The sequence below is a fragment of the Lipophrys pholis genome (genome assembly GCF_963383615.2).
Source record: "Lipophrys pholis genome assembly, chromosome: 23".
NCBI lineage: Eukaryota > Metazoa > Chordata > Actinopteri > Blenniiformes > Blenniidae > Lipophrys > Lipophrys pholis.
The window spans coordinates 5,131,805-5,152,946 of NC_137645.1; the positions used below are offsets into that span (position 1 = coordinate 5,131,805).

Genomic DNA, 21,142 nt, shown 5'->3' on the forward strand with positions numbered 1-21,142 from the left:
TCCATCCAGACATGTGACCCCCCCTGTGACCCCCCCCACACACACACAGAGGAAGACGACCCCACACTGTCAGCATGGACGTGATCAGCCAATAGGACGCAGAGGGACGACGTGCACAAATACTCAAGGACTCATAAATAACTATCATCTGTCAAGAATAATGTATTTTAATGCTGCGATGAGGGTGCAAGGATTTCCTTTTTTTATGATTTTTAGAGGGGATGGGAGGGGGGGGGGGGGGGGGGGGGGTTAAACATCCTCAGCATCCTGCTCAGTCATGTGAAAACAGAAGTGAATCCAAGTGATCCAAGCGATCCACAGATAAGCTGAATCCACCTGCTTATAACTCAGGACACTATAAAACTCAAACATTTTATTAAAATCCAAAGTGACGATGCAGATCCACACTTTTCTCTGATTTGCTGAAATATTTTATTTCACCCACAAACTAAGCAGGACCGTTAAAAAAAAAAAGACGAGGCAGATTGAGTCTTTATATGTGAATCACCATCATGAAGGTTAAAGCCAGTTTATTTAACACTTCATGTTAATATTTTATATTTGAATACATTTACAAATAGATTAAGAAATGGAGTGATTTTAGAGGGTTATTATGGACTTTTTTCTTTTCACACAAAATAAAACACCTTGAGAAAACAGATGATAAATCCCCACCCCCCAAAAAAGGGGGAAGTTTTGGGGGTTTTGAGGTTGATTTAGAAAAAAGGTTTTGTGATTCACGTTTTTAGAAGAAAATGTTAAAATACTGTACATTTCTGGGATAAATATAGAGAAAAAATTGCATTTTATGCATGTTTACTGGTTTTGGAAGCCCTTCCACCCTCGTTTGCTGCAGTTTCTTGTAAAGACTTCCCGTTTCGCTGCGTTTACCTGCGTGAGGATCGCCAGGAGTTTGTCGGCAAGCGTCCGTCTCCGTGGGTCCCTCGGCGGGGGGCCGTCAGCGGGTGCTCAGTAGTCAGTGTAGATCCTGTGGGGCTGGCAGCAGCTACATCTGGCTACTGGGTCTCTGCAGACGAGCCCACAGCACCGTCCGCAGCCAAGACGTCTGATCTGGTCCGGATCCCCCCCCCCCCCCCCCAGGTGGGAGTCGTGGACCTGGCATACAGTGTAGGATCCTGTGTGTGTCGGCCTACAGCTACATTGTCTGCTGGGTTTCGGGCCTCCCAGCCCCCCACCCCACTGCATTCAGGAACCACACAGCCGCCGGACCACTCCATTCCACAACTCTTGTGTTTATTGACTCATCATAAAACATTCTTCAAACAATAAAACGATTTTTTTTGTTGTTTTTTTTAAAACGTCCCGTTTTTCTGTACAATGCTTATTTATATATAGAAAATGTACGAGGAGCCGTGTTAAAATGACAGGGCTCCTTCAAATTTAATGGCAGGTACTCTGGAAAAAAATAACAGCATTCCATCGACAAATATTTTCAAGCAATAAATATGTATTTATAAATAGTGTAAATTTACATCGAGATTAGAAACTGAAAAAAAAGAAAATCACAAATTAAACTTAATTCCATAAGTCTATGTGCAACCCATTTTCTTTGTGACTTGGCTAGTAAGAGTTTCTTTTTTTTGTAGTTTTTTTTTTCTTTTTTTTACCTAAGAAACAAACGAAAAAGACGAAACAAAAGCTGTAAAAAAAAAAAAAAAAAAAAAAAAAAAAAAAAAGAAGAAGTGAAAGAAAATCAGCTAAACTCTTCACATTACAAATTCTTTACGGGGAGACGGGGGGGGGGTTGCCGTCCAAAGAGTCTTAAAATGACTACCTAACATAGAAAAGGAGGAATCCAGAAATCAAAATGTTGGGGGGGTGAAGAGAGGGGAGAAGGGGGGGTAAGTCAGTAGTCTTTATACGGGTGGTGTTGCCAGTTTGTGACAGTTAACAAGTATCTACAAAACGTGAGAGAGGCCCCGCTCCTCCCCCGGGGTGATTGAGTCCTCAGAGAGAGAGAAAGGGTGTTTGGGGTGGGGTGGGGGGGGTTACGAGGGTTCTGCTATCGAGCTGAGGTCGGCGCCCCCTTGAGGAGGCCCTGTGCCCACCGGCGCTTCTCGAGACAGGGTTGCATAGACAAGACGCTCGGCCGCCTCTTTGCCTCCAGCCGTCGCTATGGAGACCAGCCATACAGGAGGGTGGAGGGGTGGATGGATGGAGGGAGGGGTGGGGGGGGGGGGGCGGCCTCGGCTTTTCCTGAATATCAGAAATGGTCCGTGTTTGTCCTCAATACAAAGTTCCTGGAAAGAGACGCCTAATGTCAAGATGAAGACGAGTGAAGAGGGGGGGCCTGTGGGTAGAGAGAGAGAGCACCAATCAGAGCTGTTCAACATCAACATGGCTCCGCCTCCTGACCGCTGACCCCCGGACACGTACTAATGTGAACTGGTCGTAGATGTGCATCAGGTCCTCCATGCAGTGCTGCTCTAGCACCACGAAGTCGTCCAGCGTGGCGCTGCCTTTGCGAGCGCAGTCCTGGCAGTGAACCACATGCTGCTTCTTGGACAGCAGCTCGCGGCGCACGAATAGCAGGTTAAACACCTCCACCTGTGCCACACCCCACGAAAAAAAAAAAAAATTGCTTTTGTACACACTTATAAACAAACACGCTGCAGAATTAGAGCTAATATTGTGCTAATATTGTTAGCATGTCTCAGCACTGGCTTCCTTTAATGCTGAAAGAGGCTGCAGACGCCATCTAGTGGCCGATGAAGGTCTTTCCTTAACTTTTCAACATGAGTACAAATCCTGAAACACGACCCAGCTGGGCTGATCAGGTTCAAACCGGCACTGACCTCACAGATGGTGCAGTAGTGCGCCGGCTCGTCGCGGGTCCTCGGCCGCAGCACCGTCTCCTTGCCGGCGGACGTCAGCGCCTCCTTCACCCACTGGCACTGCTTGAGGGTCCGCAGCAGGCAGTACCTGGCCCCAGACGCACGTCGCGTTAGTATCGCGTGAAAAGACGAGGAGGGAGCGAGCGGAGGGGAGGCGAACTCACTTGATCATCTCGAACAGCTTGTGGTCCGACACTTTGATGTTGCGCGCCATGTTCCAGGAGAGGTGCACCATGGGAACCATGGACTTGACGCTCTGCAACTTGTTCCACTCGTAGCGCTCCACGGCCAGCTTGTACTGGTGGGCTGAGGCAGGGAACCATTGTAGAACGTTAGTTTCCAGCTAATTCCTGTGTTTGCACAACTTCAGATTCATCTACAGATTCCTCAAAATAAATCAAAATTTATTCCTTCCACAATAACATTGATTATCTGTTTGAACTGTTATACAAAAGGTGTGAGGTAGGAGTGAACTAATAATACGTTTTAGTGTCAAACATGCAGCGCATAGGAAATTGAAAGGTCTGATCCAGCCGACGAAGACTGAATCCATTTTTTTATTCCATTTTTAATAAAAGTAAGTCCAGTTTCTTTTCATTTTTTTAGTGAGGGATGTGTTGTTTAAATCAGACGTAGCAGTGAAAGCTCGCTAGATGTTAGATTAGAATGACGTTGAAATGCGACGAGGCGAAAAGGCAAACGGGAAAGCCGTACCGGTGAGCGGCCCCACGTTCCAGGCGATGTTGTTGCACCAGCCGATGGCCTGCACCCAGTGCACCGTCCCCGTGTTGAGCCACACCAGGTCTCCCGGCCGCTGGATGAAGCGGTATACGGGCACGTCGGCCTCGTACAGGTCCTCCAGGTTGGGCCACCACGAGCCCATCAGGAAGTTGATGTTGTTCTTCTCGCAGAAGTTGCTCATCACGCCCCAGTACGGCTCGGGCACGGCGAACCACTCGCAGTCCCCAGGTCCAATGTTGATGTTGACGGCGCAGAAGTTGTTGTGTTCCTGGTGGCCTGTGCACAGGAAAACAAACGGTCACTCCTCGAGTCTACAACATCTCCAGCCGGGTTCTGCTGTTGAAACACCGACCCGGGATCCTGCTGCCGGGGACCTTCATGTAGAGCTGCACCGTGTTCATGCCCAGGATGGTGTGGCCCACGTGGCTCAGCAGGTTCCCAGCCGAGACCACGCGAGCGAACGCCGGCAGCTTGCTGAGCTCCTGCAGCTGCTGCTTCCACCTGGTGGACACGGGGCAGACATGTTTGGTGAGATCAGAAAGGAATCCTTTATATAAAAAAGAATTTACAAGGAATCAGATCAATACGCACTTCTTCTCATCCGACACGTCGATGTTGGTTCCAAACTTGATGTGCTTCAAGGGTCCCCGCCTCTTCCGGGCAGCGCTGAAACCACAAGTGAAAACTCGCAGAATTGAGTGAACAGAGTGGAAAACACATTAGATTGGTGAATGATGACGTGCAATCAAAAGAAAGTATTTACCTCTCTGCCGACGCTGGCTCCGTGTCTGAAGGCTCCTTCAGCGCCTTCTTCTCATTCTCCTCCTGGAAAAAAAATATAGGCAAAAAATTTAGAAGCAGCTCTTTGAATCTGGTGAGGTTTTCAGGAGCTCATTCTCACCCGCAGGGACTCCTGGAAGGACGCGGCCTGATACTGGGCGTATTTGGCGATGGTGGTGTGGGCGCGGGCGCTCTCACAGCGCCACATCTTCTTGGTGCCCGTGGGGTCCCAGTTCTCATCTGCGGGCTGCGACAGCTGAGTCCACACCTCCACCAGGTGCTCGGGGTTCGCCTCCACCAGCGTCTTGGTGGAGAACAGGCCCAGATCTGCACACAGAGGAGAGTCACACACCTGATGCTGCTGTAGTTTGAATACACTGACGTCAGGAGACAGGGCGTGGGGGTGTTTACCCAGTTTTAGAGCTCCGGCCAGGCCTCTGATGACCGTGACGGGGTTGGAGGGGTTTGTGCAGAACTGGTGCAGTGGGGGGAAGAAAGCATCTCTCTTGTTCTCCAGCTGCAAACACACGAGAAGTTAGAGGACATCCACTCACTGCGACATGGATTTCCTCTCAGGCGCGCACTCACGTAGATGCTGGGCGTGGGCGGGTTGAGTTTGTCTTTGGGCATGGCTGGTGACGGGGGCGGGGGCAGCCGTGGCGGGGGGCACTTGTCCAGGAGGATGCTGCTGTTGGAAAGGCCGTTCTTTCCCAGATTTCTGCACAAAAACATTGGAGCTGAAGGATATCTGCATGGCAACAACGCCGGCGGACGGTTACATAATCATCCGGCTGGGGTTTTGTAATGATGCCACATGGCCACTTGGGGGAGACATGCTCAAAACAAAGCAGATTCTGCAGGGAGAATGCAGCTTCACGCACTGTCACAGTGCAGCGAATCCTTTTCATCAATAAATGATGATTTTACATAGATTGGCATCTGCAGGGATTAAACAATTTGAGCTTATACGTGATCACAATGAAATAGACAAATGTTGTGCTGCCCCAGTCTCACCTGCAGGCCTTCAGCACGTCTGTGGAGCTCGGGTATATGGATATCGAGGATGAAGACGACGAAGACGAGGAGGAGGATCCGTGTCCGTGTGGCGGCGTGGCTTTGAGGCTGCTGACAACAGGCGGTGGCTCTGCCTTCAGCGGACTCTGAGAGTCCTCAGAAATGCCCCCCTTGCCGTTGACGGCGGCCGACGTGGAGGTGGTGGGGATGATGGCGGAGGCCATGGTGGTGGTGGGAGTGGAGGGAGTATTGGTAGTGGTGGGGGTGTTCGTGGTGGCGGGGCTTTGGGCGCCCTGGTGGGTGTGTTCATTGGATTTGGGTGAGGGCGTGGCCGTGGATATGGCGGAGATGGGCGAGGAGGCAGCCGAGCTGCCCTGTGCGTGGGGGGTGGGGGGAAGGACGGCCGGGTGGATGTTGTTGACCTTCTTGTGGGCCCCTTCTGAGGGCCCCTCACTCTCCTCGGGGCCCTTCCCCCCCGCCAGCAGGGCGGACAGCCTCGGATTGTCTGCGCTAAGGCTTGGCTTCTCGCCGCCTTCCGCCACGTGATTGGCCAGGCCCTCGGCCGACGCCGCTTTGCCTTCTGCCAGCGGCAGCGGCGACGGGGCCTTGCCCTCGGTACCCCCGTTGCCGAGGGACGTGGCGGCGGCCGTGGCGTGGGCGGCTGCGGCGTTGCCTTCTTTGGTAGCGGACGTGGCGGGTCCGGCTCCACCTGAGGTAGAGGAGTGGGGGAGGGAGGGAGGGGACGGGAGGTGGTGGTTATGAGGCTGCGGCCGTGGCGACGGGGCATTAGTGGAATGTCCAACCTGATTGTTGGGGTGCAGGGGGGTGGTGGAGTTGGGGGTCAGGGGGTGGGAGGGGGTCCCCTCAGTGCTGGAGCCTGCCGCATGTGGAGCAGACCCCTTCTGAAGCCCCTGGAGGGGGGAGGGGGGGGAGGAGAGGTCAAACGTTACTCAGCAGAAACTTTATTGAAATTACCAAGAGTCAACCGACGAGTCCAGAGTGAGGGTAAAGAATGCACAGATTTATAAACAACTTGAGCTTCGTTCACGTTGCAGGTTTTGATGCTCAATTACGATTTTTTACTGGGATCAGATTTTTTTTGCGTGATCGTTCACATTACATTTTAAATGCAACCTTTATTAGACTGCCATGTGAACGTGATCAGACCCGAAAATTCTCGGGCCCCAGAGTGAATGTGCAGAAGGAAGTGTTGACGGAAGTAAATCTGGATGGCACACCGGTCAGGGTTGCCAGATGTGACTCCCGGTTTCCAGCCCAAACAACATAAAACACACACACTTCAATAAAAACCGGCCCAAATATCAGCCTGTGTAGAAAGCTTGTAAAAACCGTAAAACTATTATATGTGTAAATGCCATAAATACACAAATTAAACAAAGTTCAAAGGTACGACAATTTGGCTCCACAATTGGGGGACACCAGCCACATCTGGCAACACTGGTGTGCTAGTGCAGATCCATTTTCAGGTGGTTGTTAAATATGAGTCGACAAAATGACAAGGGAAAGAAAGAGAATGACAAAAAAGAGAGCAGAGCTAACATTTTGGTGGAGCCCCTTCCTACGGCAATTATCCGTGACGTCAGCCACATGTCAATGACGAAGAAGTCGCACGTGGAAAAATATTCAAATTGGTGCCACATGTGATTGAGCCCTGGGTCTGGTGTGAAAATATATTCAATTTGCAATATTCCCACGGCAACAAAACAAAAATATGTCACTTGTGAGCAATTTTTTTTAAATAAATCTGAATTGGGTCTCATTTCCCTGCAGTGTGAATGTGCCCTTACAGACTGAAACAGGTTTTTTGGCCCCTGTAAAACACGGAAAGGATGTGGCTCCACTAGGGTGAGCCTATAAATCTAAACTCGGCAAAGAAATCACCTAATTACAGGCAAATTTCTGGAGGTTTACAGGTTCTCCTGCTGCCGTTTGGAGGTAAATGAGGGTTTATTTGTACATAATCTAAACCTACAGGCAATATATAGCAACATGCAGTGATTCCAAACAAAAGAGAGCCTGCAAGTCTCGCCTGAGGGCACTTAAAGCCAGGAATTAAAAAGAAATCTCTGTCGACCTCAATTTTCACAGGAGGGTTTTGATCTTCTGCCGCTACAGAGATAATTAACAAAATCTAAGAGTGCTATTTAGAAAGCCATGGAGTTAACGAGAGCACAAAATTTGAACAAGTGCCTCACCTGAGAGGAGTTTAGGTGCAGGGCCTGGTGCGGCGCAGCGTCCTGTGTTAGCGTGGTTGTGCAGGTGTGAGGTAGCGGGGCTGCGTTGCCGCTGCCGGCAGCTTGCAGGTAAGGCACGTCTCCGTTGGGCCCCGCAGCCATGGGCCCTGGCTGATTATTACTACTACTACTGTTACTGCTCGGCAGAAAGTCCGAGTGTCCCACCGGCCCGTTGGCCAGCGGTGGGCACGGGGGCCGGTGCAGGGGCAGGTGGGGCCGCGTGGGGTGGAGGCCAGGGTTGGGGGAGGGGAGGGAGTTGGCGGTGGGACCGTTAGGGAGCGAGGGGCGCAGGTGACCTCCTCCTGAGGCGTTCTGTCTCATCTGAGGGGGACAAAAATAGGCAAGGTTAACTTGATGACGCGTGCACACGTCACATTCTGTGTTAAAGTTGCGCCAACACTATTTTCTGTTTTCAAAATTTTGTGTCTTTACAAGCTCTCATACGTTTATAGCTATGGGCTGCGTTCGGACAGTGATTGGGGGAGTTGATAGCGTATTTCGCATGTTTACCTGCTGCTGGTGCTGCTGCATGATGGCGAGCTGAGCCTCCAGCTGCTCCAGCATCTGAAGCTGTGGGGGCTTCAGGTTGGCCCGGTTAGTCCGCAACTGTTCCAGCACCTGGATTAAAAATTTTTTAATTAAATAGGATAAAACTTGGCCTCAGCAGATCACAAGTCAGAAGAGAACAGGAGCAGAAATGGTGCCAACCTGTAGTTTCTGCGGGGAGAGATACCAGTTGGGGACGGGCTGCTGCGTAGGACTCCCGATCCAGGAATCAGCCTGGAGGAGACAGAGCGGAGCGTGTCAGTTGGAACACAATTCTTGAATGCGTCTCGGTCGCTGCTCTGTTTACCTTGCCAGGACTGGACGCTCTTTTCCTCTTGGCCGGGCAGGAGTGGTCCTCTGCTTGGCCCAGCGAGCCCACGTGAGGGGGCAGAGAAGGACCCGAGCCCCCGCCGTCTGCGCTGTGATTGGGCTTGCAGGCCTGGACGGGGTAAAAGGAGGTGGGGGGGTGAGCGGGGGAGCAAAGAACAGGCCAGTGCTGTGATTCCATGTCAGACATTTAACCACAGCAGAAAAACAATCCGGTGTGTGTGGAGTCCTGACGAGACCTCCACAAGCAGAGAGGCTTACTCTTACTTACGGGAGTCTGCAGCTCTGATTTAAAAGTGCAGGAAGTAAAAACTAAGCGGTCGTGATATTTACAATAAAATCTGCCTGTACCTTTAAATGAATAAAACTTTGACCTCCGTGACGGTGGTGAGTGCGGCTGAGGTTTGTCACACACACACCCACATATATATCTAGAAACGACAACTACCGGCGTCCACTATATGGCGATGGGGTGGATTGAATGAAGTGGCGATGAGGCACTAGGGGGCGTCGCTGGGGCTTTGTGTGCAGGGACGTCTAAGGTCAACTAGTGGACGGGAAAAAGAGAAGCAGGGAGAGGAGAAGAGGATGCACAGCTTCACCAATCTCACACACCCACAGAAGGAAACGGAGGCTACAGCACAGGAATTCAAAACGCAGCCTTTAGAGCTGCTTTGACCTTTAGTGTGACTGGAGGGAAATGGGAGCGTAATCCAGAATAGACGAATCGATTGGAAGGGGACAAACAGAAAAAAACGATTTGATTGAAATGACTCCTGTGCTGTGGGGATGGGTAACACTCGTGAGCTTTCGTTAGCTTCTTTACACATTTGTTGTCAAGCGTTACCCATCAGCTTACCCCCGAGGACTTGTCTCATTCAGACCAAAAGGAAGGAAGGAAGAAGAAAGGAAGGGAGAGAGGAAGGAAGGGAAGAAGTGGGTGCATCTATCTGGTCTCTCACCTGCTGTGGTGCACTGCTCAGGCCTCCCTGCCTGGAGGTTAGCTCAGCTGGGATTGGCAGACTCCATGCCTCCTCAATAAGAGGGAGCATTTTACTTTTACCCTGTAGGCTACTGAGCTGGGGGTTACTCAACTGAGCCTAGGGGAATGGAGAACGACGTGACAAAAAACAAAAAAGGAAAATAATAAGAACAACACAAGGCTCTTTTGTTGCTCAAACGATGACCTCAAAACAAGGAAAATGATCAGCAAATGGCAAATAGGTAGAGGTTAAAAAAACTGACATCCTGGAGTAAGTCTGGCCTGAGGATGGCATTCAGCAACAATACTGGCAGAACACAACCACAGATCCATTAAAACAAGCTGTTGAGCTTGTCTTAATGCCATGAGATTGTGCTGACTGGTGGAAATGTAACATTCCTTCATGCAAAGGGACAAAAATGACATTTAAGGGATGAGGAACTTAACGCATGAGGTCTGAAGGAGGCTAGGGGCTGATCAGAGCTAATTGCTACCTGATTCCCAATCAGAGGTTATCAGCTCACTGGGATTGTTAGAGAACAGCAAAAATAAAATAAAAAAAAAGGCAGAAAAGCACCATGGTGGCAGTACAGAGGAAACCCTGAGAAAGCCCCATGCTGCCCTTCTTCTGCAGGGAGAAGTCGGGAGAAGGTGCAGAAAGAGGAGAGGCTGCTATCGCTATGCTACCTCCTGCAACTGGGTCAACTGGAGCACTCTCACACACCACTGGAATGAAATCAATCAATCAGGGGTGTCCCCATGTAATCCAGGTATTTCACTGTGGCTCTGTAGACATCTTTAGCTAACAGCTGCAACACTGCTGCCGATACTCGACTGAACGCGGGGCTGTATCCATCCATCCATCCATCCTGCCCGGCCTTCCCTTCTCCACCCACCTGCAGGCATTTGATGCGGTGGGTGAGCGCGGTGGTGTTGGTGCAGCCCTTGCTGCGCGTGGCGTTGATGTAGCACTTGATGGCGTCGTGCGGCTGGTTACACGACTCGTACAGCGTGCCCAGGTCCATCCAGGCGGCGGCGTGGCTGTGGTCCAGCTGCACAGCGCAGATGTAGGCCTGCAGAGCATCCATGGGCTGGTTCTGCTGCTGGTACAGGACCCTGAGGGGATCGGGGGCGGGGGGGTCCAGCCAGGTTTAGGAGTCAAATACGTGGAGTGTGACAGCAAAGGAATGTAAACGTTTAAAAGGATACTCACCCTATAGAGCACCAGGTATCTGCACTGGCCTCTGATTTGTCTATGGATTGCCGATAAGAGATGAATGCGTCCTGGACCTTCCCAATACTCGAGTAGCACCTGCAGCAGACGCAGAATGCTCAGTCTGTGGCTATAATGACAGAGCTTCTGTCCCCATTGAACCCCCGTAGCATTGCAGATCGGTGTGCGCAACGTACCTGCCGAGGAAGTACCAGGACTGTCCAGAGTTGGGGTCCGCCTCCAGAGACTTCTGCAGACACTGGATGGCATAGCTGTCCCTACTGGCTCTGTCCCCGAGCTGTTCCACTGTGTGATGCATCCAGCCTGGGAACGGGCGCCAGATAACAAGATGTGGTCTGCAATTAAACCACTTTTCTGTGCCGCTTTAAGGACTTGGAATGTAATGATTTGATGCATTTTGTTTTATATTGTGCACCCCATCGAAGGTAGATATTTAGTCAGGTATTTCTTTGAATATAAAAGCAGGAATAACCTGCCAAGAGAACCTTTCGGGTGCACTGAGGAACTTTTTGTGAAAATAAAAATGGGATTAATGAGTTGAAATCTCACCAAGCTGCTGCAGGGTCGTGGCCTTCACCTGTGCAGGAAGATCCTCCGTTTGCAGGAGGCTCTCATAAGCCTCCTTGGAAGCCCGGTATCTCTTCTGAAAAAGAGGAGGAGAAAAGGGGGAGGGGGGGGGGGGGGGGGGGGGTCACGCAATGCGTTTAGAATTAACTCATCTGTTTATCCATTCAGTGAGAAGCGAGAGCCACTGTACCTCCCCACATAAGAGAGAGAGAGAGAGAGAGAGAGAGAGAGAGAGAGAGAGAGAGAGAGACCACCAGCATACAAAAGAGGGGGAGACAGACTTGCTTGTTTCCGTGGCAACCCCGTCGATGGGCTGAGAGTGATCTCCTGTCCCCTCCCGCCTGCCCGCCCACCCACACTGCTCTCCCTCATCAATTTGTCAGCAAATACTTCAAAACCACAAAAACACACACACACACACACACAAACACACAGCGCTAACCGCTTCACTCAGACTCCACCAGCATTGTTCTGACAAACACAACAGATCCAAGGACAAAGAAAATCTTTAAAAAGAATGAGTAAGAGGAAACACTTACCTGGATCTCATATAAATGAGCGATGTGGAACTGAACTGGAAGAGGAAAAAGAGAGGAGACGGGTCAGATCGGGAGATTTGTCAGCCCATATCAATAAGTCTGAGTGAGCGGAGCAGATAGGTAGCTGCACCTTCCTTTGTCTGGAGCGCTGCAGTGTCTGATCTAAGCTGCCTGAGTGACTCTGAGCAGATGGAGGAAGGGAGGGAGGGAGGGAGAGAGAGCGAGAGAGAGAGAGTGCGAGGGGGAGAAAGACGGGGGCTGCCCTTGCTACGTAGTCGAGTGAGAAACGAAGGGGGGGACACTCAAAACAGCAAGAGGCTGGGCAACTAATTAAAAAAAAAAAAAAAAAAAAAAGATATTACTGTTGCCAAGGTAACAAGTGAAGACAGGGCTTACTTTCAGCTTTGGACAAAGTGCAGGGGTTGGAGTCAATCAAAGCCAGCTGAAAATGCTGAGAGAGAAACACAGGATGAGTAAATAAACACAGATCTGTTTCGGCGTCATCTGTGAGGAAGCGCGTCGTACCTTTAGGCTCGACTCGTAGTCTGTGTTGACCTTGAACATGAGACCCAAGCGGAGGTGGATCTCCTTGGCCCGGGAGAAGCCCGGGTCGATGTACAGCACCTCCTGGAATGCTTTGATCGCCCTGGGGGAAAACAAAATGATAACTTATTTTAAAACCATCACATCCGTTTGTAATGCATCTTTTTTTTTCTTCCACTTTATTTTCCGCCAATTTCCACAAGTTTTTCATTATTTACATACATATTATTTACAATTTCATGTTCTTAATTCTCAATTTATTTCCATATTTACAATTTTTTTCTTTGATTTGTAATTTAAATTATTCACTGCTTTCTACATGTATAATTTATCTAGTCATTATCTCTTACAGTACACGTGCACACCTGCACAGAAATCTAGAAATAAATAAATGTGAAAATAAATAAATGAAGTGTTGAAACATGAGTACAAAAAAGAAATAAAATCTAAATGGAAAAAACCCACAACAAAAGCAGAAAATTTGAAAATAAATTTATAAAATAAACAATTATTGAAAGTGTACAAATGAAAAAACAAATGTAGGAATATACTTTTTTTTTTTTAAAAGGTAAAAATACATAATGGTTCTTTTCTTAAAGTATAGATTGACTTATCAATATTTCTAAGCATTTCTATACTGATGTTTTTGATATGTTCTGTCTCATGCACACAGTCCGCGCTACTGCACGCACACTTGGAGTGGATTTCTCTTCCACTGAAAACTAAAGACTGGAGCCTCATCAGTGTTTCAGCTACAGTAACTAAAGTTCACCTCTGCAGGACGGAAACACAGAGAGTCATCCACAAATACATTTCTTATACACAAACAAACAAATAATTGTGTTTCTTATATAAATTATATATGTAAAAAAAAATTTCGACATTAGAGGATGTGTGCGTCTTTACTCGTGGAAACAATCCGGCTCGCAGTGAGCTTCCTGCTTAGAGTTGTGGTGTTGCTATGGAAACTATCAGCTGCTGATGTGTGGAAGTGCACATCACTGATTCCAGTGTCTCAGGGTAAATGATGTCAAACTGTCCAGAGCGGAGCGAGCTCACCATTCCCCAGTGTGGGTTCTGGACTAAGTTTGCTCCTACAGATTGTTTGTTTTCATGCTGGTGATACAAACAAAACTCACCACTGAAAGGCATTATAGTGGAAGTAGACCATCCCGAGGCCGTACAGAAAGGCAGCATTCTGGGCGGGAAGGAGAAAGTGTACAAGTTAACAGGAAAGCACTGACAGGTTGTGAGTGATTACGTAATGTTGTGTGTCTGTCTCACCTTCCAGTAGTCTGACTGTAAACTGTAGTACCTCTGGTATGCTGATAATGCTGGAATCACAGAGAGGAGCGAGAACTCATTTGAACGCTTCATACGAGGTCAACTACGCTTCTTTAGTGGGATTTAGGTACAAAGGAGAATGATAAACAAAGCGTTTGTGGAGCTCAGGATGGAGACCAGAGAGGATTTAGAAGCATCTTGAGCCCAAAACACACAGGTGAGAACGAGCAGGGACTCACCTTTCGGATAATCCTCCAGGAGGAGGTTGAAATGGCCGAGCTGGCAGAATAACTCGGGCTCCACTTTGCCCTCGGCCTTCAGGATGAGCGAATCGTAGCAGCGGACGGCCTGCGGAGGACAAACACACACAAGGACGAGATCAGGGCAGGAAAGAGAAAGATCTCCTGAAAGTTGCAGCAACACTGACGTCAGCTGCTAAATAGTTAACGCACCAATGTGGATTCTTTCCAGCAGATACATATCGGGTCGGGGATTAAGATCGAAACAGATAAGGATATTAGCTTTAATGCTATTCGAGACCTTCCAGCTATGACAACAACACAAAAGCAACATGCTCTTATTCCAGTTCAGTTCCATCTCAATTAGGCCTGAGCAGACACATATTACAATAATAACAAGACTTAAGTTTATTACAGATCTTCACATTTTAAGACAAGAGAAAACAAAAACAATGTTCCTGCACAATCAGGCTGCTTGAAAATGCAAAAGTGACCGATATCGTCACAGTTTGAGCCAGCAGGGATTAGCATTGGAGGATCTCACAGTCATAGCAAGTCAGCTTAGCTACATAACAGCGCTCCTTCTCTTACCCCAATACCATACGGGGTTTATCCAGCATCTTTTTAGCGAAACAAGCATTGACTTAGAACTTTTACTGAAATACAGTGTTTTCAATTCGCTATTCAAACAATTTTTGTGAATTATTAGTGATCACTCTGAGCTTTTCTTTGATATGGAAGATTGTGTTGTTTTGAGTTTGCAGGTCATGAATACAGAATAATTGGAAGCATTGATTACTATTAAATCAGTGTTCAGCAACATGTATGCTGATTGTCTTTATTTACCTACTTTAACATTGTTTCTTTTAGCAGGATTTCCTTTTAGAATTAAAAGCAAAAGGCAGTTATCCTTATCCTGCAGCTCCATTCACTCCTGAAACTTGATTTTTACGCGCTTTCTGTTTTAAATGGATTTGTTTTTGGGGTCGTGTGCTGTGAAAATAGTGAGGAAAACGGTGCAATCACAAGTCAACTTGGGTGTCGTGATAATGTTTTGATCTTTAATGTACTTCCGCTCAGAGTTAACGTGGCTGCCGTTCCAAAATCAACAACCTCCTGGTCCATGTTGGGAAATCTGTTGTGTACGAGTGAGTAATTAGTCTCCGCGTACTGTCGTTCAATTGCACACAGGAGTGACACAAGTTGGCATCAAAGACGGTACAGCGAGTCCCGGAGAGGCGGCTGCACAAGCCAGAGAGACGGAGACTTCCAAGTTTATGGACGGGAGGCTAATCTTTCATCGCGTCACGCGTGGATAGTCTTTCATCTCCAGTTCTGACCTACGTGTAGCAATAACCTTCAGACGAGCAGCTCGCCTTTGGACAAGGGTGTTATGCAATCAAATCATTCAATTCGAGGGTGTTGAAAAGACCAGAGCAGCAGATGCAGTGGCGAATGCTGAGAGAGGGGCGAACACGTGCAGAGCATAGAAATGTTTCAATAACGCTGAGTGTTTACACTGTGGAGATGGGGCATTAGCATTAAATCTCATTACATAAGCCAGGAGACAATGAGAGGTGTGTCGTCCTGTTGCTGACTAGAGGGCTGCTACTACTACTCTCCCTCACTCCCCGCATTGACGTTATTTCATTGAGTGTGCCAGAAAAAGGCAAATGAGGTGAGCGCTGGGTTTGGGAAGGAGGCGGGGCTCTGCTAGATGTGCATTGGAGAGAGCCAGCGGGCGAGTGAGTGTCACTACACCCTCCTTGGTGTCTGATTTACTGACGGCCATTCATCTTACTCATGGAAAGCATGCACACGCACACACGGAGGCCCGGGCGTTCATTGTGGACAACGTGGCTATTGTTTGGATCTCTGTGACAGTCGGACGTGATTTCAAGGCATTGTCAACATCAGCTGCTCAGCGGAAAGTAGCTTCAAGAGAGGTCAGACTTGAGTTTGCGCACTCATAAAACACAAGCTGCAATGTTTATTGGATATATTTTGGTCCAACTGGAAGCCACTGCAGCAATGGTAACGCCACAGTGAGTAGCTTTTAGAGCAAACTAGAAAGAAATCAAGAGTAACCTACTTTCAACAAACCACATCAACTCTACCAATATCAAGATGTATAGCTTTTTTGCATTTACAGTGCTGACGAGCAGAGACAGATATTTAATCCAATAACCGGGTAATCATTATTCACTACGAGCACTCCCTTGTTAGAATTAGGTTAATGAGGTGGTAATTACATAAGAGTGCAAAACAAAGACTGAGCTAATCTCCCACTGGTCATATATTGATGTACGGCTTAAAATCCAGACGTCCAAGACTTCCAAACAGATCTTTATTTACAAAGCAGGAAAGATGCTGATGGACAAATGGCCATGATTAATAAGTAAATTACCTCCCAAACTCATGATGTTCTTTATGAATATCAATAAGGAAGTACGTTTCTCAATTAACTGGATGGACATGTTAGAAGATTTGTAAGATGGACTCCTTTTAAAAACACATTTCTGAGCCGATGAATGCCAATTTATCTGCAACAAACTTCCATAAGTAATCTTCTATTTCACTTCAATTTGAATCTCAGGGTCAAAAAAATCAGTTATAATGGGTCTACAGAACAAACCTTGTATTAAACCATCCAAACATCGATTTTTACCTCAATTTGATGTGACAAAAAGGATTAAAACACCCAAATCGATCTTGTAATTCATATTTCAGCTCAGCCCTACAACACCGACAATGATCAAAGTCGTAATTCTTACATTATTGAATCATAGTGGTTTTTTTTATTATTATTGTGGATTAATGGGCAGTTATGAAAAAATACAAATAAAAGAAGGTGTACGCAAAAAAAACCCTGCAAAATGACCTTCTATCCTAACTAGTTTAGCACCAAGGTAAGCCTCAGCGCAGCAACCACCGGCAATACACGTCTTGCGAGCTCTCAGTGCGGAGAACATGCAAACTCGACCCAGAAACACACAGACCAGCCAAATAGTGATGAGAAAATTAAGACAAAAGGACGCCTCTCCTCCATGGAGGGGGTTTACGTCACGGCCGCCGAGTTACTGGTGGTGATACAGTGACCTAGTTCTGTCAGCAGCGATGGAGCCGCTCTTATCTGGAAGACACGACCACTACAAAGTGCCAGACGGGGTTATCGTCTGCAACCGAGGAGGAAAACGCATCAATGGGTTTTGATTTAAGCAGAAACTGTTAAAATGTGTATCGAGTGGCGACTCATTGGAGTGAGAGGTCTGGTAGATGTTGATGAGTGGTGAGGCCTCGTTCTGGTTCACTTGGTTTGTGCGGGAAGTATTAAGCAGAAATGACACATCATCCTCTCACGATCTGGACGCAACAGTAACAAACCACCACCTGATGCACTTCTAAATATTACAGCCTGTATCGTCATCATCGTCCAGGTAATGCTCAAACAAACAAGAAAAGAAGAGTTCAGCTGAGGACAGACTGGAAAACTAGTCTGATCATCATTTATACACTATTAAAGCAGAAATACACCACAGTGACGATCCACCACCTAAACATTGTCAAGAGTAGAGGTGTCAAACATAAGGCCTGTGGGGCAAAACAGGCCTGCATGAAGCTCTAAATCAGCCCACCAAACCACCAAGAAAATTGTCAACATTTCAAAAGAAAACACAAATTTTTGAACACATTTTGTGTGCAGCAGACAAAACACAACACTGAGACCCGAGCTGAGATGTTGGTGATGCCGCCATGAAAGCTAGCAAATTATCATTTAGCCTCAAATCATGCTGTCAGGGTTTAAAAGCATGCCTAATTCAGCAGCTATAGAAGATGATTTTAGGTCATTTCACTGTATTTTGCACCAGACGTTTTCATTAAAATTGGCTTCATGTTGAGATTGTAGTCTTTTTAGGTAGTAACTGTTTGGTTTTGTGGAAATATAAAATGTTTGATCACGTATACCCTATGCCACAACAAAGTAAAACTAAAAGTAAATCTCAAGGTTATTATGGCACTATTTTACTGCTCTGGTCCACTCAAGATGAAATTGGGCTCAACTAAAATGTGTTTGACACCCCTGGTCCACGACACTATCAAAATTTCATACTCTCAACAACAACCAGCCTATTAAATCAGATCAAACCAAACTGAGGCACTCTAGCCTCCAGTCTGTCTTCAATCAAATAAGATTCTTAAATTGGTAGCTGGGATGACAGATCAAACCTCTCCACATGTATTTGGGAAGTACGAATCAAACAACAAGCCTCAAAAACCTAGAAGGTCCAAGCAAGGACAGGCCCGACCACAATTAGCACACAACAAATAGAAAGTAGTAATGGTCACTCTTTAGTCCAACAATAGGAAGAATATGCTGTAGTAGGTTCCAACGCTGAAAGACTGAACAATATACACAATAAAGTTTTTAGCTACGACTAACAACGAGTGAAATGGGGGCTGGATTGGGGACAAGAGTGACAAACCACTGTCAACCAAAGATTTATTATCAGAGTATCTGAATTCCATTGGGAGGCATTTCTATGGTGACTGACTTCTCACATATTCAGGGCATTTTGTTCCAAGTAAAATTTGCCTACTTCATCAAAATTGAAGCACTCTACTATCCAGTCTGTCAACAATCACAAATGTCCATTGCAGATTCTCTTTGAGATTATTGATTGATAACTGAGGATGGGCAAGAAGCTAAAGTAATCCACCATTTGCAAACACACAAAACAGGAAATACGTCTTCCGCATTGCATCTTAAAAAATTAAAGTGGCAATCAAAATATTACTCTGCAACAATAAGATCTTCTATCGCATCGAGTCTGTCTTCAGTACAACAGAAGATAAAGACGCAGCAGAAGCTGCATACACTGGAAGATTAAACAGTAAATACAGCTGTGCATGAAGAACTTGACAACTTCTCGAAGAGGTAGTCTGAGGACACAGTTGACGCTTCAGTGTCCAACTTGAACCACAGATCTGCACATGAAGGCAGGGTGGCTGCAGGAGCTGCATGCACATATCTGCAACAGGAAAGCATGGCAGCAGATGGAGCGAGATCAGGCTCATGACTGAGTCAAACATGCACTGCCAACGTCAACACACCAGACACATCTGCACAGGACATGTGCAGGTTAGACAGCAAAACAAACCGACTGATGTGCACATCTGTTTGATAATTGACAACATAGGCGGCTGGCATACTGGTATGGCTTGAAAGCAAGTGCGCACGCTGACGCAAGCCTGCGAAGACATGGATCGCATGTACACGCCGTCCACATTGTCTGAGCCCTGAGCAGCAACACTTCCGAGGTATCCACACCACCTAGCGAGCAGATGTGTGGACGTGCCCTCCCAAGTGTGAGCTGTCAGTGGCACCTTCTCCTCCCTGTCATCCACGGATTATGACAGATGCACACTTGAAGGTGGGCTTTATGTCTGTTCAGGCAATGTGTCAAGTACAGGTTGGCAGGCTGTAAACAAAGGACCCTGACACCCCCCGGGTCAGCAAGAGGAGGGCACCTTTACACACACACAAACCAGGGGAGCAGCTTGAGAGCCACCACAAAGACACGGACCCATACCAAACCGCTTATACAGCCATCGGTGACACTCCGCCACGTCCCGCCATCTTGGACAGGCAGCCAGCCATGAACGTTACTTTAGTAACGTGCAGATACCAGTGTCGCTAAAGGTTACATGTAACGCTCGCATGCAGAGATACGTGCACTGCAATCACCGTTGCATTAAACTCTACTCATTTGCGTTTCGACAAAACCGTGACGACGTTCGCGCCGCTGCGGCTGCAAGTGCACGGGCTGCATGTTTGCAGCTAACAGGGAAGGGCGGTTGCTCGGGGAATAACGGCATAAAGGGGGGAGGCTCGCGGGGGTGAAACGAGGCAGAAGTGGGTGGTGGTGGAGGCCCACACGGGACAGCGTGCAGCAGCACGAGCTCGCCGCAGGTGCAGGGTCGAAGGACGCTAACTAGCCAGCCTGCTAGCCGCCTGGCTACCAGAGGGGCTGCGGCTCGCTGGCTTCGGCTGCCCGGAGGAAGCGAGCGGAGTCACCGCTTTAAATTCACCGCCGCACGCGGCTGCCGCCGCTCCTTGTAGCGTCCCGTCAATATAAAGCCACCGCTCGGTTAAACATGCCCAGCTAGACTCGCTACCTTCATCAGCAGGGCCTTCGTTCTGGCGCCATCTTCATGAAGCTTCTGAAATCCAAACAGTGAGCTGCAAGGCAAAGAACACAACATAGGCGGCTCAGTAATCACTCGCAGGGTACCGCGGGGAGAAAACCGTTAATTTTCACAGCTGTGTGAGCGCACGGGGCGGCTGTCCCGACCTGTCGATCCCGGCCAGAGCGTCCCTCTCCTGGGCTGTCAGTGTCGGAAAGTCCTCCTCTGTTTCACTCGCTTTTCCCGCCGCCATTTTCTTTCCCTCATCACCACTGCTGGAAGAAGCCGAGCCGAGACTCCGAGCGGCAGCGCAGGCAGCAGCGGCGAGCGACACACCGCACGATTGCATGGAAAAGCGCGACACGGGGACGAACGGTTTGCTCAATCAAAGAAGGAGAACTGAAGGAAACAAAAAGAGCGAAAACTTTTTCCCCAGGATGAAAAAGATGCGATTCGATATAGTAAATCCTTTCGGGGGAGGAGGGGGGGAACTGAAGCGCTCTCCGGGTAGCTCCTCAAACGTCACATTTTTCTCCACAAAGTGGTACCGTGCCGCTATTTGAATGCAAATAGCTGCGTGTAATATCCAAAATGTGGGAATTTGACTGTAAAAACGCGTTTCTTCCGCGAAGATAAAGTTGTTATAATTGTGTCACCCAAGCGAACCCACGCGCCGCTGTGGCCCCGCCCTCTCCTCCCGGATTAGCCAATCGGAGTACTCTGATGTGACCACATGACTTCCCTTATATATCATTCTTCTATCTTAAATATTCATTTAATCCTGCGAATTTTCTCATTTTCTAAATAAAGACATCATGCATCTTCATTGCATTATCTTTCATGTTGTATTTACTAAAGTTTCCAGTGATTAAATATATTTTGACACTTGGGTTGTCTCGGATGGGCTGGTTAAACAGTGACTGCAATGCATCATTTCCTTTAAAATCCCACCCTGACTCCGGGAATTCATCCTCTCATGGAGAGAAAAACGAGCTCGTAACGCCTCTGTGGTAAACTTGCTCAATTTGCTGAGGCTAATCAACTGAGATG

At 47.8% G+C, this 21,142-nt stretch overlaps 1 protein-coding gene across 2 annotated transcripts; it reads right to left on the minus strand.

Moving 5' to 3' along the window:
* Nucleotides 1-1,234: 1,234 nt before the first annotated feature.
* On the minus strand, nucleotides 1,235-20,912 carry LOC308127894 (lysine-specific demethylase 6A-like). 2 transcript variants are annotated; one of them, XM_080493294.1, is made up of 29 exons: nucleotides 20,260-20,912; nucleotides 20,084-20,147; nucleotides 13,907-14,015; nucleotides 13,668-13,717; nucleotides 13,523-13,581; nucleotides 12,366-12,486; nucleotides 12,237-12,291; nucleotides 11,841-11,875; nucleotides 11,284-11,377; nucleotides 10,911-11,037; nucleotides 10,714-10,812; nucleotides 10,397-10,616; nucleotides 9,481-9,618; nucleotides 8,499-8,630; nucleotides 8,354-8,425; nucleotides 8,156-8,263; nucleotides 7,607-7,966; nucleotides 5,391-6,301; nucleotides 4,965-5,094; nucleotides 4,788-4,893; nucleotides 4,498-4,703; nucleotides 4,360-4,421; nucleotides 4,188-4,262; nucleotides 3,949-4,097; nucleotides 3,570-3,872; nucleotides 3,020-3,161; nucleotides 2,817-2,943; nucleotides 2,398-2,568; nucleotides 1,235-2,311 (listed from the first exon to the last, which is right to left on the minus strand). In XM_080493294.1, the coding sequence occupies exons 1-29, from the start codon at nucleotides 20,439-20,441 to the stop codon at nucleotides 2,282-2,284; spliced, it is 4,437 nt and encodes a 1,478-aa protein (XP_080349420.1). In that variant the 5' UTR covers nucleotides 20,442-20,912; the 3' UTR covers nucleotides 1,235-2,281. The 2 variants fall into 2 exon arrangements, with proteins under 2 accessions (XP_080349420.1, XP_080349421.1); XM_080493295.1 differs by lacking the exon at nucleotides 9,481-9,618.
* Nucleotides 20,913-21,142: the final 230 nt, after the last annotated feature.